This window comes from Tympanuchus pallidicinctus, unplaced genomic scaffold (assembly GCF_026119805.1).
Source record: "Tympanuchus pallidicinctus isolate F22 unplaced genomic scaffold, pur_lepc_1.0 scaffold6, whole genome shotgun sequence".
Lineage (NCBI taxonomy): Eukaryota > Metazoa > Chordata > Aves > Galliformes > Phasianidae > Tympanuchus > Tympanuchus pallidicinctus.
The window spans coordinates 13,939,762-13,961,258 of record NW_026294780.1 but is presented as its reverse complement, the minus strand read 5'-3'; the positions used below and the strand labels follow the sequence as shown (position 1 = coordinate 13,961,258).

Below are 21,497 nucleotides of genomic sequence, written 5' to 3'. Positions count from 1 at the left end.
TCAGTCTCTGTAGCAGACCTAATTAACTGTATACCTCCTATAATGTATTTAAGACATTTTATAAGTTGATCAGAATTCCCCTTATTACTAAAGGGTTAGTCTTTTGAATGCTTCATCTGCAAACAGAAGTGCTTACGCCTACAGTTGTGTTCAGGTAAGTTTACTGAAGTTTTGCTTTGTTTTCTCAGGCAGTATTCTACATGTAATTTTACAGTGCCACTCACCTTTTGAAGGGTAATAGTCTTTAATTTCACCACTAATTTGGGTATCCTTTATACTAACATACTTGTACATTTTACATACTAGGATATTGTGACAATAGGAATGTTGTCTTTGCCATGTGGCTGGCTATGCACAATGATAGGATTGCCAACTATGTTTGGGTACATCATCTGTGGCGTACTGTTAGGACCATCTGGATTAAATAGCATTAAGGTAGGCATGCATGTTGTTTCTTGACTGATTGCATTTACTGAAATCTTTAGCAGTCATTTTAAAAAAAGGTATGTCCAACTTCAAATGCATGTGTTTTGAGTAGTGGTCTGCTGTGCATTAACAAATGTTTGACCAACTGGCACAATGGAATAGATGCTAAATGTGTGTATTACATTAATATTCACATAATTGCTTAGAAATTCCTGTCTTCTCAACCTCTGCTGTTACATGGGCTCTTACTGAAATTGACTGTTGGGCAAGTAAAATGAGTAAAAAAATTTTTTTTTTTTTTTTTTTTTTTCCCCTCAATCTCACATTAGGAAAAAAAAGACTAAAGAAATACAGTTTCAAAATTTCATGTTCTGAAATTGAAAATAAATAATAACCTTTATGTAGTACGTGTCTTTTGGAATGAGAAGGTTGGCCACTCGGTTTAGAAACAGGATTGTATTGTTGACATTAGAAAGATTCAGCAATGGATTTTCAGAGACTGTGAGGAAGTGGGAACTACACTGCTGAGGGAATTTGTGTTGCTATATTACTAGCAAGTGAATTACCTATGAGAAAATACTTGTTTTGTAAGTATACTTACAATTTGCTTTATAATTAGGTTACTGTGCACTGATATTTATTTTATGTTTTTGAAAGTCTATTGTGCAGGTGGAGACATTAGGAGAATTTGGTGTATTCTTCACTCTCTTTCTAGTTGGTCTGGAATTTTCTCCTGAAAGACTAAGAAAGGTATTTCTTTGTTGTACTTCTATATTACAAGATGTAACTGCTAACGTTTAAGTCACCAGTTCTATTTCAGATTTGCACATGCTTTCTACCATATATGACTCTGTTATTGTACAGTTTTGAAAAGACAAATATGGCATCTTTTCTTTGATTTTCTGGAAAGAATAGAATGCATTATTTATTCAGTGTCTCCAACAAAACTTGCTGTTCCTTTTCATTTTAGTAAAATAGGTTGATTGCTCAAAAAATCTCAGACAAATTATGGCAATCCATCTCTGCTTTATTTTGACGTGCAGAAACATGCAGTTGCTGTTTTGAAGTGTCTGGTGATTTTGCCAGTCCTGTAATTAAAAAAATCTGTTTGTTAAGTACTACATACTGAATTGATGATACGTGCTGTACTGGCTAGTAAGCTGATTCTGCAAGTACATTAGCACAATCATGAGTATTACTTGCAGTGGCCACTGGGATTCAGCAAAAAGGTACAGGTTGTTTTTGATCTTAATTAAAAAAAACAAACTCATAAAACGAGCTAGAATGTTAATATTGGAAAATACTACCACAGAAGATGTGAAGACTGCATGTACTTAAAGAGTTGTGTTTTGTGATCTGTTCCCAAATTGATGGTTGTGAGTTCGTGAGACTATAAAAGCTTTCTTTGAAATGTGTTGACGTCTGAGTATTCAGATTACTCTCCTATTTTTAGTCCATCTGAAGTCAAAAATGAAAGTCAGCAATTCAGAGGTTCTTCAATAGATACTATGCAAACCGTTACTAGATTGCAAGCAACTTCAAAATCGTGGATGGACTCGTATAAATTGGGCTGCCAGTATTTATGGTGGTTTACACCACTCCCTATGTTGTTTTTTTTTTCCCCTATAATCACAGTAAATAACAGGTCTTCCATTTGATTTTGATGTAATTCAGCCCATAGTGGATCTTTGACCCTTAATTTATTGGTTTACGAGCTCTGGGAAGTATACTTAATGAGCCTTCATGAGTTAACGAGCCTCTTGACATAGAGTATTATCTCCTAGGTGTAATATCTTTAGAGCTTTGGGATGCGTATGATGAGAGCTGGTTATGTCTGTAGCCCAGCACTGCAGTGCCTGATAGTGCAACTTTAACTGCTTATTTGCACTGAAAATATCTGTAACGTGTCAAACTTCTTAATAAGAACTTGTTTTCTTCCTGAGGTGTGGAAAATATCTTTGCAAGGACCCTGCTACATGACGGTTCTGATGATTGCCTTTGGTTTATTGTGGGGACACTTGCTCCAAATCAGACCAACACAAAGTGTCTTCATTTCCACTTGCTTGTCTTTATCAAGCACACCATTGGTGTCAAGATTTCTTGCAGGTACTGTTCGAGGAGATAAAGAAGGTAAGTGTGATTTAAATACGGACTGCTTGAGTATGTATAATAAAATTTGACAAAAATGGACTTTGTGATATTATAAGAGAAAGTAGTTTAAAAATGAAACAAAACCTTGTCTGGTTTGCACGGGATCATCCTCCTTTAACTGGTCAGTGTTAAATGTGTTGTTGCTATGAGGTGCACCTGTTACTTCTGTAGCCAGTCCTTTCTGGATAAGGAACGGTGTTAAAATCAGTGCAAAATTGGCTTTACTGTCAATGGGCAGAAATGCTAACTGAAGTAATTCACATCCTTTTCCTGCAGGCTAAGACCACATTCTGCTAGTCTTTCAAAGACAGCAGCTCTTCAAATAAGTACTTTCAAGTGCTGTATTGCTGGCTTCTCAAAAGGCTTCTAAATGTTTCATTTCAGCAGTTTTGCCAGCCTGTTTTCTTCCCCTTAAACCTCTCTTATCCATAGGTGCTGTAAGGTGTTTTTGTTTTCCTTCTCCCCAGAATACTCCTATTCGACTGCCAAAAGTTTATTTTCTATATGCTGACTCTTGTTAAATTAGATCTGCCTGTTACTCTGCAGACTGTAAGCTTCTGTAAAGAAGTTCCAGTAAATGCATAACTAGAGCATAACTGCAAAACAAAGTCAAGCTTTGTATGATACTTTGACCTCACTTCGTTGAGAGCTATACATAGCCTTCATTTGATTAAGATGGTGTTTTTTCTGCAAGCATTAATAGACTCTGATAAATGTTTCCGTGACTGCTTTGTTTGGTGTGCAGGGGATATTGACTACAGCAGTGTACTACTTGGCATGTTGGTGATGCAGGATGTGCAGCTCGGCTTATTTATAGCTGTTATGCCTACACTTATTCAAGCAGGGGTGAGCACACATTCCAGGTAAAAAAAAAAATATATATATATATATCTTCCTTCCCCCCTGGCCTTTACAGTTTAGTATATAAGTTGCAAATACAAATATGGCAGTGTTACCTTTAATGTCAGTCCACTAAAAAATAGGACTTTGTTTTCTGCGTTCCCTTCACTGTTTGTACTTGCCATGTTGCCATGTTGTATGAGGATATTCTTTCTGCTATAGCTACCTTAGTCCAGTCTGACTTGTAACCTGAAATTTGTGGTGAAAAGTTTGTTACTTTGTTGCTAATTTCTTAGTTTATTACTGATTTCTTTAGACCTTACTCTCTAAAGGCATTTTTGATAAAGGCTGTGGGATAGAATTATTGATTATTGTTTACTATGAAGAGCTGTCAGCAGAAGTCTTTTTGAATTAATGGAAGTAAACTTCTGTAAAAGAGATTGACACACTTAGCAGATGTAGTATTTGTGTTGTCTTGCTAACGTTTGAAATATCTTACTGTAGGTACCGAATTTCAGACATCTGTGGAATGAGATCTTTTCAGTCAAGGAAAACTGGTTTAGAGGCAAGAGAGCAGTTGAAAGAAATGTTCTGTTTGTTCTTCTCTTCCAGCATTTTCAAGGAAATACTGAGAATACTGATACTGATTGGCCAAATTCTCTTTTCTCTGGCTGCTGTTTTTCTTATATGTCTTGTTATAAAGACTTACCTCATAGGACCGTATTATCGCAAGTTGCATGCAGAAAGCAAAGGGAATAAGGAAATCCTCATTCTAGGAATATCTGCATTCATCTTCCTGATGTTAACGGTAATCTTTTAAATTAATAAAACATTTTGATACGTGTGGTAGAGTTTACTACGTCAGTGCCGTGAAAGCCATCGCACTTGCTGTTATTGCATATCCACGTAACACTGCAGTTTAATTTTTGGCTTTAAAATGTTTTAAAACAGAAAAGCACAGATGATTCATTTGTCACAGCACAGGTAAGTATTAACTGATACAACTTGAATGTCGACAGATTGAACTTCTGGTAATTTCTCTTATAGATACTATAAGGAATGTGATTACAATTTTAATTTTGAGGTATTTCATGCATTTGAAAATAATTTAGGATGGGTTTTGGGGATACTGATAATGGCACATGGTGACACTTAATGGCTCATTTACAATGGCAAATTCTTGATATAGATTTTATTATAAAATAGCTTTTTTTTTTTTTTTTTCTGTGGGAAATAGTTGGAGATGAAGTTGAGAAAGCATGGAAATGCCCAAAGGTTCAGATATTTTACCAAATCTGCAGTGTACAGGATTCTTATGCATGAAGTGAGAAGATAGAATAGAACTTCAGAAGTCATAATTCTCCAGGATATAGATCACGTTAATTGATTTTGAGATCTCTTACGAGTTTGGTTTATTTGGATCTTTCATCCCCTGGCTTCTATTTCATATTTCAGCCCCCCAACAGACTCTTCTGTTGGCAAACAGACTGTGACAGCCAACGATTTTAACTGTGGGTTTGAAATTCCTTTGTCCTGCTTGTGCAGATTTTTATGTCTGCCTTGAGAATTTCAGAGAAAAATTATCAAAGATGCTGCAGTGTTTGGGAGCCTTTTTTTCTATCTGTGTTTGCTCAGTTATTACAGGGCCAATAGAGAAAGAAGTTAGTGAGAGCATACCTTCACAATTTATTGATTTTTGTTATGTGTGTTAAAAGCAGCATCCCCCTAAACAGCTATTCATATTCCAAACACAAGTGCTGTTTAATAAAAAACAAAGCTATTCCCTCCTTTTTACTTTCTATCAGGCAGACATAACATTTGTAGAACAGCTTTAATAAAAACAAAACCCAATGTAAGTCACATTAAGTACTGCGGTACCTGGAAGAACTTCAACTGCTTTGATGGAAAAAAATGGTCTGCATAGATTGATCTGATTGAATTGGGTATATTATGCCCAAACTGACATCAAATGCAGAGGGAGTTGGTGTATGTGACTTGATGTAAGCTGTGTATACAAACCTGAGGGGGAATAGGTTTGAGCATATTGGATGTGTATCACAAAAATGGAGTGCTTCTTCAGCATGAGAAGCGTTTGAAAAGAAACAAATATTTTGTGTGCTTTCAAGCAAAAGCAGCTTTCCCTTAAAGCATGATAAATAATGTATTAAAAGGATCAGTACAAAAGATGCTGAATGTAACCTTGGTAAATCAGTTCAGATGCTTTATGTTCTCTGGTACAGATACACTTAGTACAGTTTGCAGTACAAGCTGTGGTTTAAGCTCAAAGAGCTAAAGGGAAAAAAATGGAAAGAAGAAAACCTCCACCAACAATGTGGTTGTCCTATTGAAAAATTAATCAAGAAGATATTCTGGAAAACAAATCTAAATCTAAATTGTTGTAGATGCCCTATTATTTCAGGAAAAAAAGCATGGGGGCAATCTAATTTGAAAATCTTGCATGAATTTGGAAAGAATCAACTTTTTGAATGTGAGTGCATTTTGAGTGCCAGGTAAGAAAAAATTGAACTCACATAGTGCTTACAAAGATCTTTCTCCTTAGAAAAACAAATCTAAACATCCACAGAATTTGTTTAATTATCTGGACACATGGAATTTTGCCTATTTGTGTAGTTATAAAAAAGCTTTTCAAGGACAGAGTAAGAGAATGTATGTTTTAGCAGCTTTAACCAAAGAAAACTCTGTGGTTCCATTTAGGAAAAGTTGAGAGATGTTTTCAAGCAAAATGTTTTAGCTCTCTTTCTAACATATGAGATATTCTGCAGGCCATGTCTTTCCCAATGCATGACTGAGGTAGGAATTGCATGATGTTTGTACTTCATGCATGCAAATACTTATGTGCTTCCACATTGAAGGCCATGTCTGGGGTTCACCTAAGTTATCTCATGTTGGGATTCATGTGTAATGCACATTTTATGTATATATAAAAATTTCATTAATTTTACTTATGTCCCATGCTTCAAATTCTCCAGTGACAAATTAAACAAGAATAGTGGTTTCTCTATTATTAAGGGCAACTTCTGTGCGACTGTATGGGAAAAAAAGGAGGATAGGACAGAGAAGGTTATTACACTGAAATTGCTTACTAACACTGCAGTGCAAGTGTTATCCTGTTGATTGAGGATCTTTCTGCATGGAAATTATTTTTGAACATTCCTTTGTCTAGAGCATTTCTGATCTGCTTGGTTCACTTGGATAACATTGCAACTCAAAATTTGAAACTGGACCTTCAATATGTCTTTTCTTTGTAAGCCAACTTAGAATAGGAGATGCAACACATCTCAAATATGAGCTGTTTTACCAAATTTTGGAGATATCTCAGATATGTAAGTGAAGTTTTCCCCTTTTTTTTCCTCACATTGGAGGGCTCTGAGACTGTCAGGTACCAATCCTATGCAAGTCTTGCTGAATTTTGCTACATGGTTATCCATCTTTAAATCGCATAGCTTATCATCAGTAACAAAAGTTCAGTAGAAAATTATTAAACTTTCAGCTTCTTTTCCAGCTTTGATTCATGCTGGTACTGTGTACTGTTTTGAAAGTGAAGCCTGATTCTGGTTTTAAAGCCACAGAGGATAGATGGCCAAAATGGTGCTTTTATGTCAGGACATGAACTGTACTACAGTGACCTGAAGAACATGCCGTGTGTCAGGCAGGGTGTCGATCAGTTGTGGGTAAAAAGGGGCTTCTAGTTTGACTGCATCATGGTAGATCTATGGTGACGACAGAAGGAGAGCGGAATTGCCAGCTGTCTTCATATCTCAAAAAGTTGAAAATATAGCTGTGTTATTGCAGTACTTTATGTAAGAAATTGTGCATACTTTTTCCTGCATTCTATTAGGAATGTAATTCCTTGTTTGCTGGAGTACTTCCCAATGGCTCATAACCTGCTTTCGAACTCCTTGTCAAGTAAGGAGAGAAGATTAAGAAAGAACTGTAATCTTATATTCAAATTAATTATTTCATAAAATCATCCGAGATGGAGTTTTAAAAGGCTCACAAAAAAATTATTTCAGTTCTCATTAAGGCTTTGCTTCTTTAAAGTGCAAACTTAGTATTCATCTCTTCATCTTGGACACATTTAAGTTATGAATGTCCCAAATATTAATACATTTCCCTGAGGGGTTTCTGTAGTTTTACTAACTTACCTTATTCATCAGGCTTCTATGATGATTAAGGAGTAAGATAGGCAATATTAGTAGGCAAAACAACTGCTGAACAAATGGCTGAAATTCAGCTGGAACATGGCATAGAGTAATGTTTATTTCTTTATTGCTGTGGTAGAATATTTGAACATAAAAATCCTATATTCCCATGAGAGCAAAGCAATCCTCTCTGAGTTAGGAGTAAAATGGGACCTTTGAAAACAAATGAAAGCTAAATTATACAGAGGTAGAAGGATGCAAATTAACAAAAGTTTTTCATTTAATTTTGAGTGGAGAAGCTTCCTGTAATATAGGAGTTGGGAAGAGGATAGAACACGTCCTGGGGAATAGTAATCATTAGAGTAATGTTCAATAAAGCAAAACTTTAAAAATGGTGCAGACAGAGAGGGATTACTAAATGCAAAATATTTCTCAAGTTTTGCCTATATAAGAAATTTTATCTAAACTGCCATTGCACCAGTAAAACACTCTTCATTGTATGTCTGTATGCATTATTTAAAATGAACCCCGACTCTACAGATTTAGTTGAGGAAACGTATGTACTTACTGATAATGCTACTGGACAACCACTTACTAGGGTGGGAATAGAAAAAGTAGTCCTGGTATAAATCTAGCTCTAAATCTGAAGAACAGACTGAAAGAAGTCAGGTGTGGCCACATCCAGCCTGGCCTTGAATGCCTCCAGGGATGGGGCATCCACAACCTCCTTGGGCAACCTGTTCCAGTGCTTCAACACCTTCTGTGTGAAAAACTTCCTCTTAAAATCTAACCTAAACCTCCCCTGTCTCAGTTTAAAACCATTCTCCCTTGTTGTATCACTATCCACCCTTGTAAACAGCTGTTCCCCTCCTGTTCATATGCTCCCTTCAAGCATTGGAAGGCTACAATGAAGTCTCCCTAGAGCCTTCTCTTCTCCAAGTTGCTTCCCAATTAAAATGTGCCTTGCTTCAATAGTGATTCAATAGTGATTCTTAGAACAGGATAGCATTGTGCAATTCCAGTACAAGGGGTGGTAAATCCCTTCTTAAATGGTAATCTATCCACATGCAAGCAAATACTTAAAATACTAGCTAAAAAGGTTTCAACCAGAATGTGTGAGTTTATAGCAGAGAAGTAGAAATAATTCCCAGTTTACCTGAAGAAGCTGTACTGGATCTATCATATTCACGAAGTTATGACTTTCAAAAATGTTTCATATCTATATACAGGTATTTCTTATTTTAATTAATTTAATGCATTTCTTTCTTCCCCCTTACAATTTCAAGTTGTTGTGAAAAGCGCTGCGCATCTCTGAAACTGTACTGAAAAATTCCTTTTGTTTTAAGACACAAATGTATCAGAAGTGGCATATTTCACATAGTAGCTGGAATGGATTATTTTATTACTTTTGAACAGTCAGCAACCATTTGCAATGACAGAAGCAATTTGTTTTCTTAAATACCTTGCAATAAGTTAAGGACTAGTATGCAAGTGGCTTTATGTGATGAGATGCTGAAATACGCAGAAGACTGGATTTTATTTTCAGTGACATTTTATGCATTGCTTGTTTATCATTGTCTTTTGTTCTCCTCTGTTAATTTTGAGTCATTTGAGTGTTAGCTTTGTGCCTCTGTGTAACACTGTTTGACATATGATCAATGTTATCCATAAATGTACTGTGGTGTGTCGTTGCTTAAGCTAAATTACTATGGAAATAAGTCTTCAGTTTAAATATTCTATTAATATTAATAGAATTGTCCTTTCTAAGTGAGGTGACTGTCCTCAGCAGCATGGCTTTAAAGTAATTTATTCCTGTGAAAAGTGCTGCTTGCTTTTTTAGTGTTACAGGCATTGCCTTAAGCAGTTTCTTTGGTTTTTGGTTCAGTCATTTTGCATGTTTAATCTCTCCCTTGAAGTGCCATATTCAAATAACAAAAAGAAAAGAAAAAACAACAATGAAGAGGAGTCTGAGTTCTTTCAAATAGGTGCTTCATTCCAGCAGCTAACTCCACATGCTTAAATTCTTTGCTATTCAGTAAAAAACACAAGCATATCCAGGTCCAATTTACAGTAGTAAAATGTCTATTATGTCTGCTATATTGAGACTGTTCTCCCAAACTATAAGATTTTACTTTTTTTTCCTCTTTGTTTGACAGTTGGAAATTATGCAGTTCTTATGGCTTATTTTTACAGCCTCAGTGTATTGTGCAGTGCTGACTCTAAGCTGTTAGTCTCTCTGTAGTCTTTGAAATCAGATGCCATCCACAAGAGTGACATAAAGCATTGTGATCCAGATTTTAAAAAAATTTTTTGTTTTTGTGGGGAAGGAGGCAACACCATGGAGGGAAACTGCTTTTGTGAGACTTTTGGCTAAATACAGTGCTGCAGAAAACAGAAATAAATCAGCAAATTCTATTTGTTGTTGAATTTGCACAGGCATTCACTACATCCAGCACAATGTATGGTTTTGTAATTTTGCAGTGAAATGGTATATATGGTCACTCTGGACGTGAGAACGGTAACAGATTTTTCTGTTGTTCCTTGACAGATCACAGAGCTGCTGGATGTTTCAATGGAGCTGGGATGCTTCTTAGCTGGAGCTCTGATCTCTTCTCAGGGTCACATGGTTACTGAGGAGATTATGACCTGTATTGAACCAATACGTGACTTTCTTGCCATCATTTTCTTTGCATCCATAGGTAATTTCTAACAAAGCTTACTAAAAATAGTGCTGCCCTACAAATGCAGGGGAAGAAAAAGAGAATTAATGTCTACAAACTCGGGGGAGGGGTGGATTTTATTTCTATGCACACTGAAACATTAAAAGATGACACGATTGGTTTGATTTTGCTTATATTTTAAATGCAGTATCAGTTTTCATAAGAAATTCCCATGTTGTACTGTCAGTTTTTGTCTTAATGTAACTTTCTCACTGTTAATTCTGAATTTGTTTGAACTATTTAAAAACCTTACTAAAATTTTAAGGGAAAAATAAGTTAATTTTTGTTGTTGTTGTTGATTTGCTTGTTTTTGAAACTATTCTTCAGTCTTGATATTGGATATAGTTGTAATTTATACCAAAATTTTCTTACCATTTTGAGTCAGCGAGAGTAGGTTTCAGGTCCTTATAGCTTGCTTTTCCCTATAAGTAGAATATGGCAATGGAAGCAGATCCTTTTTCCAGCATTTTGTTTCTTTAGTTAGGAAAATGTAATCTGCATATTCTCAGCACAGGAAGATTGGGTAAGACTATCTGCTGACTGAAATGCAATAGTGATGCCTAAGACCAGAGAAGTGATTCATCATGCTTGTTATCCAGAACATGTTAATTCTGAGAATATTTATATAATCAACTGATATCTTCATTTTAAACTGCTGGATTCTCTGTGCATTAGCATGCCTTGTTTGACAGAAACTGAAACACATTTCTAAAGTGCTTCAGTATACTGAATGAGGAGACATGCTGAGTGAAAGTGCTTGCTTCTCCCTTTGGACCGTATAGGAGATGTGTATCCTATCTGGGGAGCTTTGCAATGTCTAGAATAAGGGCTGTCTCAAATCCAGTCTCCTTTAAACTAGAGTCACTCATAAATTTTTGTATTTTTTCTTCCTTTTAGTCTTTCTGTCTTTTTATTTCCATGTCTACTCAAATGGTAGTGAAGCCCAGTATTCATCAGAATTTGATGCCTTACCTCATACATGTACCTGTTGTATGCCTGCGGTGCCATAACAGCAACCAAAAGTGTTTCTTGGCAGTTTTCAAGATAAAAATAAAGGGAAGAAGTTATGCTCACCAGCCTCAATCCGTTTTGCCCAGCCCATGATAATTTGTGCTGATCAGTCAGATAAGAACATTATTTGAAGAACTCATTCACCATTTCATTTAAAAAAATTATGGCAAATCTTTTGGGACTGTACAGTAGACAGTCCCTACAATGTAACCTACAATTGGTTAGATGAGTAACTGCTAAATGTTCACAGATAAGTCATTTATGTCTGCTAGTAAAGAAAGTGATGAGGCTAAATGTGTGACCAGAGTTAAAAGCATGGAATGTAATCATAAGCCAGAAGTCAGTTTTGCAAGAGTTTGAACAAAAACGCTGTCCTTTGTAAATTACGAGTACCAATGGGACAAGAAGATAGCAGCACTGATTTGAGAGAAGACTGAAATTATTTTTGAAATTATGGTACAGAATTCAACAAGTATCTTTGACTGCTGTTAATAGAATTGTAAGAAGGGAGAGAAAATTGCCTGACAAGCTCATGTGGTTTTACAGAAAATGGGTGCTAACGCCACCTCACAAGCAGGTTAGCTAAAAATCAGAAAGATGATCTATGTATGTGCATCTGACAAAATGTGCTGCTTGCTTGTGCAAAAACAAACAAAAACCTTCTCCATAAAACAAAGCATCTCCCTCCAAACTTTTTGTCTCCTCCCATTATTATTTTCAGTTGCTTTCAAAGTGTGTGGTTAACAGTGCGTGGAAGCTCTTTCAGTGGCAAGGAAGTAGTTTTTAAAAAGGAGCGATGTTGCAAAGAAAGCTGAGTTGTATGAAGTGGCGTTTTTTAAGGACTATAGGGAAATACTCTACTTTGTCATCTACAAACTTACTGGAGGTGCACTCAGTCCCCTCATCAGGTCATTGTTAAAGATGTTGAATAGAAGCAGCCCCAGTACAGAGCCCTGGGGAACGCCACTTGTGACCAGCCGCCAACCGTATTTAACTCCATTGGCCACAACTCTTTGGGCCTGGCCATCCAGCAGTGTTTCACCGAGCAAGGTGTTCACCCATCCAAACTGTGGGTAGCCAGCTTCTCCGTGAGGATGCTGTGGGGGACAGTGTCAAAGGCTTTAAAAGGCTTTTAAAGTCTTGATAGATACAGCATCCAAATGCATCACTGAAGTTATTTTTCTGATGGATTGTCCTATCTTGAGGATGTGTCCGAGTTAATCCTATGTCAGAATCTGAGTCGGAATGAACCTGGCTGAGGTTCAGCCACCAGAGTTTCTGTTATCGTGTCTGCTGTCAAGAATCTCTAAGATTCCCCTTGTTGATGCTGGATTTTCCAGGACAAGCAGATGACTACATTTCGATCTTCATGTGCTGTGATGCAACAGGCAGGTAGAATCCGTTTAAAGTTTTGTTTTGTTTTGTTTTTTTTCCTGAAGAAAAAAAGGTACTTGAAAAAAGGTGAAAAGTCTTCCTTGCAGTCATCCTTAAATGAAAATATACCAACTTACATGAATGAACTGTGCCATTTGGCTTGACTTCCAGTGCAAGGCCACCATCTACACAACAGTGCTTAGAGCTGAAGGCCCATGGACTGTGTTCAGCTATGAAAACCTACCTAATTGGTACACTAGCTATGAGTGACAGGCCAACACTACCAGATGATGGTGCTAAAGTTTTTGAGTTCTTGATTGAAGTGCTTATTCCATCTTAGAGAACAAGTCCTTATTGAATCCTGAGCCTAGTCACAAAGTCTAAGTAAACCTGCTGAAATTAGTGCATCTCTTGTCTGTGAAGTTTATCTCTGATGGCCTTCATATTGTCAGGAAGCCTTGATGTGCCTGTATAGCAGCCTGATTTTACTTACGGCCTTATCCTAAGTTTTTGCATAGGACAAAGATCTGCAGTAATTATGGAATTACTGTGGTGGGCTTTATTTTCCCCAAAATGTGCGTGCATGCAGGGCTGTATGCTTGTTTTCTCAGAATTGTGTACGTGACAGGCTTAGGCTTGCTTTAGCTTAGAGACATTATCACCTATAGGTGCTTACCTCCACAGGATTAGTGTAGAAATCTGTGGTAGTTTGTACTTCAGCTCTTTTGAATAAGGTAATAATCTCCATGTTGGGAGGCAGTCCAAATGAACTTCAGGCTGCCTGTCTGCTTCAGAACTGAGAAAGTTGATCCACCAGTAGTGATGAGAGCCCTAGGCTATACTTACAGCCTCCTTTGAAATCTTCAGTTCCAGATATGCTGGTTGGCCCTCTTGTCAAACAAGACATTGTTACAGGCTGTGTTTCTCTAGCCGCTTTTCATGTATATCATCTCAGACCAGCCTAAAAGTGAACAAGCAACACGCATGTGATAAACACCAGAGAAACAGAAGCTACTTGCCCCTCCGTGTGTATGCACACGTCTAGATTTCTTTTTTGATACAGTGTTCATCTCTTTTGTTTTGCCATCTCTTTCCTTATTCTGATAATCCTTTGTATTTGTGCATCTCTGGTTAGACAGAAATTAAGAAATAAAGTAGAGTGTGTGCATGCTAAGTAGTACTTGTATAAAAATCTCTGGTGCAGTACGCATATAGACAAAATATCTTGAAGTTGCTGTAAGTACATTCTCTTCTGCATTTAGGAAGAAAAGAAGTGTTAGTTCTATATGTTTCTTTTGGCTCTGTGATCTATAAAGCAGGGGAAATTAGTGAAAATTTATCCTGCATTCCATTAAGAAGTTACCGCATTGATTTACAGATCTCTTAGCCTTCAGCAGAAACAATTTGGTTGAAGAATCAGCAGCTACTAGGAATTTATCAAGGACACCAACACTATTTTAGTTTCCTTTTTAAGAGCTTTTGTGAAAAAGGATTGAGCTTCCAAAGTTGCTTACCTGTTTAAGTTCCTCATGTCATAGGTGATGGACTTAGCTTTAAGATTCTTCTGCATTGATTTCAGGGACTCTAGGACTTCTCCAACAAGTATTTGATTTCCTGGGATGTTTAATACTACTCAGGTGTAGTTTTGAGCTTTTGTGCTCTTCACAATTCTTATTATCTTGCTTCTTCCTTTTCTGATTCTACAGTAAAATTTCACCTTTTACTGATTCTACAGATAAGCTTAATGAAAAAGCACAAGGGTGCTTATCGGGAATAAAATTTGTGTGTCTGAGTTTGAGACATAAGGTTCTGCCACCTTTCTTCTATATTCCTTTTCCAATAAAACCAGCAACAACAAAATTCCTACACCATAGCAATGTGGCTTTATGCAGTTCTTTTGCTTGTAGGCCATACTCAGAGGTTAATGACTTTCCCTGATTCCATTCAAAGTGATTTTTCTTGTTCAGGTGATTTTCAGGGATTGTGAATGAGGGTCATGGGATGAAAGCAATTTTCTGTAGTAGTTGTAATGTATATAAAACCTGAAAATGACATTATTTCCCAAGTAATAGTCCACTACAGCTTCATACAGAAATGCTAAATCGCTAGCAAAGTCTATATTGCAAACACTGCAGAACAATGGCATTATTTTCCTGTGGTATTTTTATAGCTTTCATGAAAGAGATGTGTTTCATTCAGGTTCTGGATTGTTTACTGGTGCAGAAGAGAGAAAACATTATAAATGAAAGTGCTTGTGAGTCAATCATACACAATTTAACTTGATTTTGAATGTTGTTTGGGATGAACCCTTCCAAAGATTTGGCAAGGAGTGTTTCAGTGATGGAGTAGGTAGTGTTGGTAGGTATCCTAGGGATTTTGTTTATTTTTGAAAATATAGTCTTGCAATTAAATCTGTTAACTTTAAAAATGATAATAATGACATATCAGCATTAAGCTTTGAAATATTTGTCTCCAGGGATTCCTAGAATAACAAATTGGGTATTATTATATTCAGTGAGATCAGAGCTTCCTCATCATAGTTTTATTCTGAAAGTTAAAAATTTATCAAAGCAATAGTTACAAAAATCTGGAAAAAAGTCAAATGCTGTTTGCAAATACCATTGCAAATGCTTCTTGTGAAACATTAGCAGTGTTCAGCAACAAACAAACTGTGTATGCTTTAAATAAGATAGAAATGAAATATACCAGTGTAGCAGATACCTTTAAAGGGGAAATAAAAAATGAAAATCCTCTACTAAATGCAATACAACTCCATAGTATATCTATCTGCAAATAGTGTAGAATAAAAATATATTGTTTTGGCATTTGGAAACACTGCATACTTTTCTGTTTACTTGTCCGTTCCAACAAACATAAGACTTTGCTATTTAAGACTTGGCTTAGATGTGAGTCTGAATGCTTGGCAAAAGTTGCTGGTTTTAAAAGAAGTACTGGGATAATAGCACTTTTTTTTTTTTTTTCTTCCTCCTAGGACTTCATGTTTTCCCCACGTTTGTAATATATGAACTCACAGTGTTACTCTTCCTTACATTGTCTGTGGTCATAATGAAGGTATTTGTTTCTTTTTTTAATCTTTAGATAGTCTGAATAGCACTGCATGTCACTATGAAAATTGCACAGAAACTGCACATCTAGTATAGCAATGAATATTACATCTTGACTGCAGTTGGAGAAATCTAACTGATAGAATACAGTTTGATGTAACATTCTTTGTGTGTGTGTATTCTTAAAGAAAAGATCTTTCTTAATGTAAAAGCTTGTTACACATGGAGAAATGCCTATTTGTCTAACTTAGGATTCATGAAAAGTTATCAAATTATCAAATGTTTTATTATAGTAAATAAGATGGTACTTTTTACTCTGCTGTCTACCTTTTGCCTCTTTTGACATTAATACAGATAACATAATTAAAAGTCCACTCCAGTGTTGCACGTGATGCAATGTATCTTCTATTGATTGTTCTATTTTATCTATTATACTTCCTTTATTTAAAAAGTAATCAAGAAAACAATAACAACGCAGCAACAACTCAAAAAAAACAAAAAAATGTTCAATGTTCTCAAAGTTTGTCTTGGCAGTGCTGGTCCTTTCTCTGATTCTTCCAAAGACCAGCCAGTATATCAAATGGATTGTCTCAGCAGGACTGGCACAAGTCAGTGAATTCTCTTTTGTTCTGGGAAGCAGAGCACGCAGAGCAGGGATCATATCTCGGGAGGTAAGCTATTTTATAGTTATTAACTTTGCATTTTGCATCTCAGTATCTTACTGGGATTTTATTTTACAGTGTATTTGAAATACACACATATTTGGTGGCATCTCTAAATTGTTAGCGAATAATCAGCCCATACAAATGGAAACGTGTGTCCTTGACAAGATTCGTAGTTTGATTTTTCACTCATTAAACTTCTTGGACTTAAAATATTAAAGCTGCAAGTTTTACATTTAAAATGACATTGTTACAAATGCTTTTTCTTAACTGTTCCTCCTTAGAGCTTCCTTACTAACCGAGCAGTAAATTGTAGCTACTACCCAAGTCACTAAGGCTTAGAAGCCTGTGCTTTTGAAATCTTGATACAGCTATAGGAAGAGGTAACTGAGAGCATAGGAATTGAGAAAGGAAACATCAATAAATTAGAGAGCAGGTATGGTGAAGTGGAAGTTGACTTAATATTTAAACAAACAAAGGAGGAAACAAACTCGTAGTCACCACCTGTGAAATTTGTTAATTTTAAATCCTCTGCAGAAGAAATAAGCTTTTAAAGCAGTTCTCAAAAAAAATTTCTTATGAAGGAAAACTTTAACTTACTTTTATATTCAAGTTACAAGAATACTGTTGTCTCCAGAGGAAATCTGCTTTGCAAACTTCAGTAAACTATAGCTACAGAGATGTAACAACTGACCCTGCTTTCTAAAGCTATGTGTGTTCTCCTCTGTGTCTCTGCTCACAAAAATACTCCGCTGCCTGGCTCTCTGAGCTTTCCATTGTGTGAGCAGTAGGCTGTATAATGCTGGAACCAATTCCAAATTAAGCAAGTGTGAAAAATTTACACAATGCTGTTCACTTGTGTATGTTAAGGTGATTCATTTTCATGTTTACTCCTGCATATAATTAGGAGTTATAAATACTGTATGTTTGTATAGAGTTTCAAGAGACCCATATGTGATTACAGAATCAATCTAGGGGGGCCCACCCAGTTTGTTTGGAGGGAGGCCTTTAGGCTTTCATTTTTCGTGCTGTTATCTACTGCATAAGTTTATGTAGCTCTGAAATTGCTTCAAGTCACTCTTCTGTTTTCTTCCCACTGCCATTTTGTAAGACTCTTTCAGAATATGTAACCAGGACCTCGTTTCAGAAGATGTGTGGTATGACTTAGAGGAATTTTTGTTGTTTTTTTTAGTCTTTAAAATAGTAATGCACTTTGCAGTTACATTTGCAAACCTGAATTAATCTTGTTTTTTCATAAAGTGGTGTTTAGCCTTTGACTTGTTGGCTCTGCTTTCAAAATTGACCTCTTAACTGCAGATCTAAATAATTATTTTAATGTAAGTTCATTGTGTTGTTTTTGTAACTGAATGTTCAAACCGGGTGAACAGATGTTTTGTGCTTGCACTTGGATGTTTTTATAACAGTGTTTATAACTGTGTATGTTTATAACATAGGTGGATGAGGAGACAGGTGAAGTTTCCTGAAAATACTGTTGAGAAATGTCCGATCTCATCAAACTTCCAATAGTTTCTTAGTTTGCCTTGTAACTGTGGAGAGCTTTTATTTCCAATTTCCAGGTCTATCTTCTTATTCTGAGTGTGACTACTCTAAGCCTTTTACTTGCCCCTGCCCTGTGGAGAGCTGCAATTATGAAATGTGTTCCAAGGCCTGAAAGACGCTCAAGTACTTGATAAGACTTGCACATGAACAAGAACACATCTTCTTGCAAACATATCTTCATTGCTCATTGTATTTCTATGCACTTGGAAAACGAGAGGTTTTCAGTAGTCCTCTTAACATGCACTTGGTAATAAGCCTTACACTGACCTTAAAACAAAATTCAACACTAAAGAATTGTTTGATTTTAATTGCACGCCTCTTACAAAACTGGCTTTCTCTGACAGATTAGGATCTGCCAGACTATTTTTTTTATCTGATCAATTATGCAGTCTAAATTATTTTTTTAACTGTAGCATCATGCAAATTTTGTTGATTATTTTTTTTTTTGCCTGTATGTGCCTTTTAATTCTCATCCTCCTTTCGTTACTGTTAATTCACCACCAGATTTTGTTTAAAAAAAAAAAAAAGAAAAGAAGTGTACTATGGTGCCTATGGTATCTCCTTCCATTAAATGACTTGAGTCATTTTCGCATTTAGGAATGAGTTCATTAGAGCAGTGTAAATTCAATCACAAAACAAATCTGTAATGGTGAGTTAAAGTCTTAGTCCTTTCTACAAAGTTTAACTGTTAGTATCAAACTGTTTTAAGCAGTCAAATACGTATTCCAAATGATGCAGCCAACATTGTGTGCTACTTTGTTCCAAATTACAGCATATAATGTGTTTTCTTTCAGTGGTAACTTCTGTTTGTGTTAGTTCTTGCATTTATTTACATACTTGATTATAAGTTGATGGTGAAAAAGGGCATAACTTAAGTTATATTTGAAGACTGACAGTTGTCATGCATTCCTGTTCCTAGCTACTGTTACAGTAATTGTTTACAGTTTTCTTTGTTTGTTTTAAATCCAAAATAAACTTAGTAGATATGGATAGTCTAATTTCAAGCAGATGTTTAAAAAAAAAAATCACTGCAGAGGTTGGATGTTATTTATAATATTCTGCATTTGAAATTATTTTGAGTAAATTAATTTGCACAAAACTAGAAAGGGCAGCTTGAATATGTATTTGGAACTCCACAACTTTATACTTTGCATTTATATTGAATAAATTGTTAGTCTTTTAAAATATCATGATATTTAAAGAAAGATTGAATGTGATCTTAGATGTAAGTGCTTTGTTCTTTAAAACATTATAGATAAACAGGATGCACCTTGTAAAAGCCTATTGCAGAAGAATCATAGAGAAGATTTAATTCATAGACTGTAGTCTACTCTGACAATTTAAAAATCATCCTGAGGTTTATCTGTTTAAAACAATGCTATTAAAATATATTAACACTTCAGGTCAGTATTATACTGTCATTTGAAACAACTTTGATACCCACCAAACAGCTAGAAAAACGTATGTTATGTAGGTTTAAATTGCAAATTAAAATGGAAGGCTGCCTTCCTTCTGTTTTATCAGCTGCACTGCTCAGCTTGGTGTCATTCGGAAACATAGAGAGCATGCATTCAATCTCACTGTATGTCACTGATAAAAAGGTTGAAAAGCACCAGTTCCACAATGGACCCCTGCAGACAGTACTCATCACTGGCCTCCAACTGGACACAGAGCCATCTACAACAACCTTGTGGCTACAACTATCCAACCAATTCATTATGGACTGAATAGTCCACCATTCAAATCCATACTTCTCTAGTTTAGAGATAAGGATGTGATGTGAGACTGTGTCAAAGGCCTTACACAAGACTAGGTAGACGACTTCAGCTGCCCGTCCTTTGTCCACTGATGTTGTCCCTCCTCCACAGAAGGCCACCAGACTGATGGGGTACGATCTGCTCTTAGTGAAGCCGCACTGACTCTCAAATTGCCTCCTCATTTCCTTAACCTCTCTTCCAGGAGGATCTGCTCCATGATCTTCCCAGGCACAGAGATGAGGCTCACCAGCCTGGAGTTCCCCAGTTCTTCCTTTCTCCCTTTCATAAATATGAGAGTGATGTTTTTCTTTTTCCGCTCATTGGGAATTTGCCTGACAGCCATGGCTCCTCAAATATGATGGAGTGTCTTGGTGACCGCATCAACCTGTTGTTTCAGGACCCTGGGATGCATGCTATTCAGGCCCTGCAGACTTGCACACATTCAGTCTCATGAGGTGGCCTGAGACTTGGTCTTCTAAAAGAGATTCTTCTAAAGTTTTACAGTATAGTTTAACATCTACCAAATTAAACTTTTAAACTTTATTTCTTAACTAGGAAAAGAAAGCTTAGTCTGTCTACTGTTCTAGTCTATAGTTTTTTCTTGAAATACAAACTTCTCAATGCCTTGGTTTGGAAAGATGCTCTTGCACACTCTATGGAAAAGAAAGGGAGGAAGGGAGAGAAGAAGGAAGGCCATGATAGACCATGAGAGAGGCCTCTATCTGGGTTCCAGCATTTCTTTAGCCGGTGGGCCCTTGAAACTATTATACAAATATTACATCTGTGGTAAGTAAACCTTTTGTATAAATAAACTGCTATGATTAGTTGTATTTCTCTGGAAAATTCCTGTTAGGAGAGTAGGGATATTGATGGCTTACATCTCTTAAGAGAAAAAAAATATATTTTTTTCATGATTACCTTTTAAAAGATTTGAGTGAAAAGTCCTTATAGCACCATTGTCCAAACAGCAGGTATCTAGGTGACCTAAGGGCTGTCTCATCCCTTTTATTTCTTTCCTAAATAAGTTCTGATTTGGTCATGATGGAGGAAAGAAGTAGTAATATCAATATTCTGTGTCTCTTTGTTGACGCAGCCTGGGATTACCTGATTGGATACCAGATGCAAGTCCAAATTACCAATTAGACACATAAGTTTGTTTACAATTACATGCTTGAGACTCTCCCACAGAAAGCTGGAGGTATATTTAGATATTGTCAGTATTTCCTACAATGCAAGGAATGGCTTCATCCACAATTCCATATCAAAACTGGGTGGTCTCATGATAAAAACTTAGGATAGAAACAATAGGTCTTATTCTTGAATGATCTGTTAGGGGAGAAAATATTTCACAGTTGGATCACTTAGAAATTAATAACCACAGCTCTTCAGGAATAATTTACAAGCTGGTGGTGTGGCCTATGGTTATACTTTGTGATTCATTTCCCTGTTCCCAGGGCCAGATTGGTATATCTTGCCCCACAACCACTCTTAGGTACAGCTCATCCCATATGAAGTCTGTGCTTTAGTTTCTCATTTGGAAGTTATCTATGGGAGCTGCAAGGTAACTACTTGCAGCCCTAGCATAGAAAGCTCAAGGAATGCTGCTGTGGGAACCTAAACAGAACTTTCTGAGAGTTTTAAGAGTTCCTATTTCCATCTTCAAAGATGAGGAGAAAGCAGCCTCACAGTACCTATCTGGTTTTACAGTTGGATATCCTTTGCTTTGTGGGCAGAGGGGCACATGGGAGTGCCTCGCATGAGAGAACAG

General features: G+C 36.3%; 1 protein-coding gene across 4 annotated transcripts in view; it reads left to right on the top strand.

Annotated features, from left to right (window-relative positions):
- TMCO3 (transmembrane and coiled-coil domains 3) overlaps positions 1-19,374 on the top strand; it is a 29,014-nt gene extending 9,640 nt beyond the window's left edge. The window contains exons 5-13 of one of the 4 annotated variants that reach the window (XM_052705907.1): positions 307-435; positions 1,084-1,176; positions 2,370-2,556; positions 3,323-3,440; positions 4,030-4,225; positions 10,129-10,279; positions 15,678-15,757; positions 16,272-16,421; positions 17,990-19,374. In XM_052705907.1, coding sequence (XP_052561867.1) covers positions 307-435; positions 1,084-1,176; positions 2,370-2,556; positions 3,323-3,440; positions 4,030-4,225; positions 10,129-10,279; positions 15,678-15,757; positions 16,272-16,421; positions 17,990-18,103 — 1,218 coding nt within the window. In that variant the 3' untranslated portion in view covers positions 18,104-19,374. Of the gene's footprint in view, positions 1-306; positions 436-1,083; positions 1,177-2,369; positions 2,557-3,322; positions 3,441-3,921; positions 4,226-10,128; positions 10,280-14,884; positions 15,044-15,677; positions 15,758-16,271; positions 16,422-17,989 lie in introns of those variants that run through there. The other 3 variants (XM_052705906.1, XR_008211688.1, XM_052705909.1) reach the window with 3 other exon arrangements.
- The last annotated feature ends 2,123 nt before the right edge of the window (positions 19,375-21,497 follow it).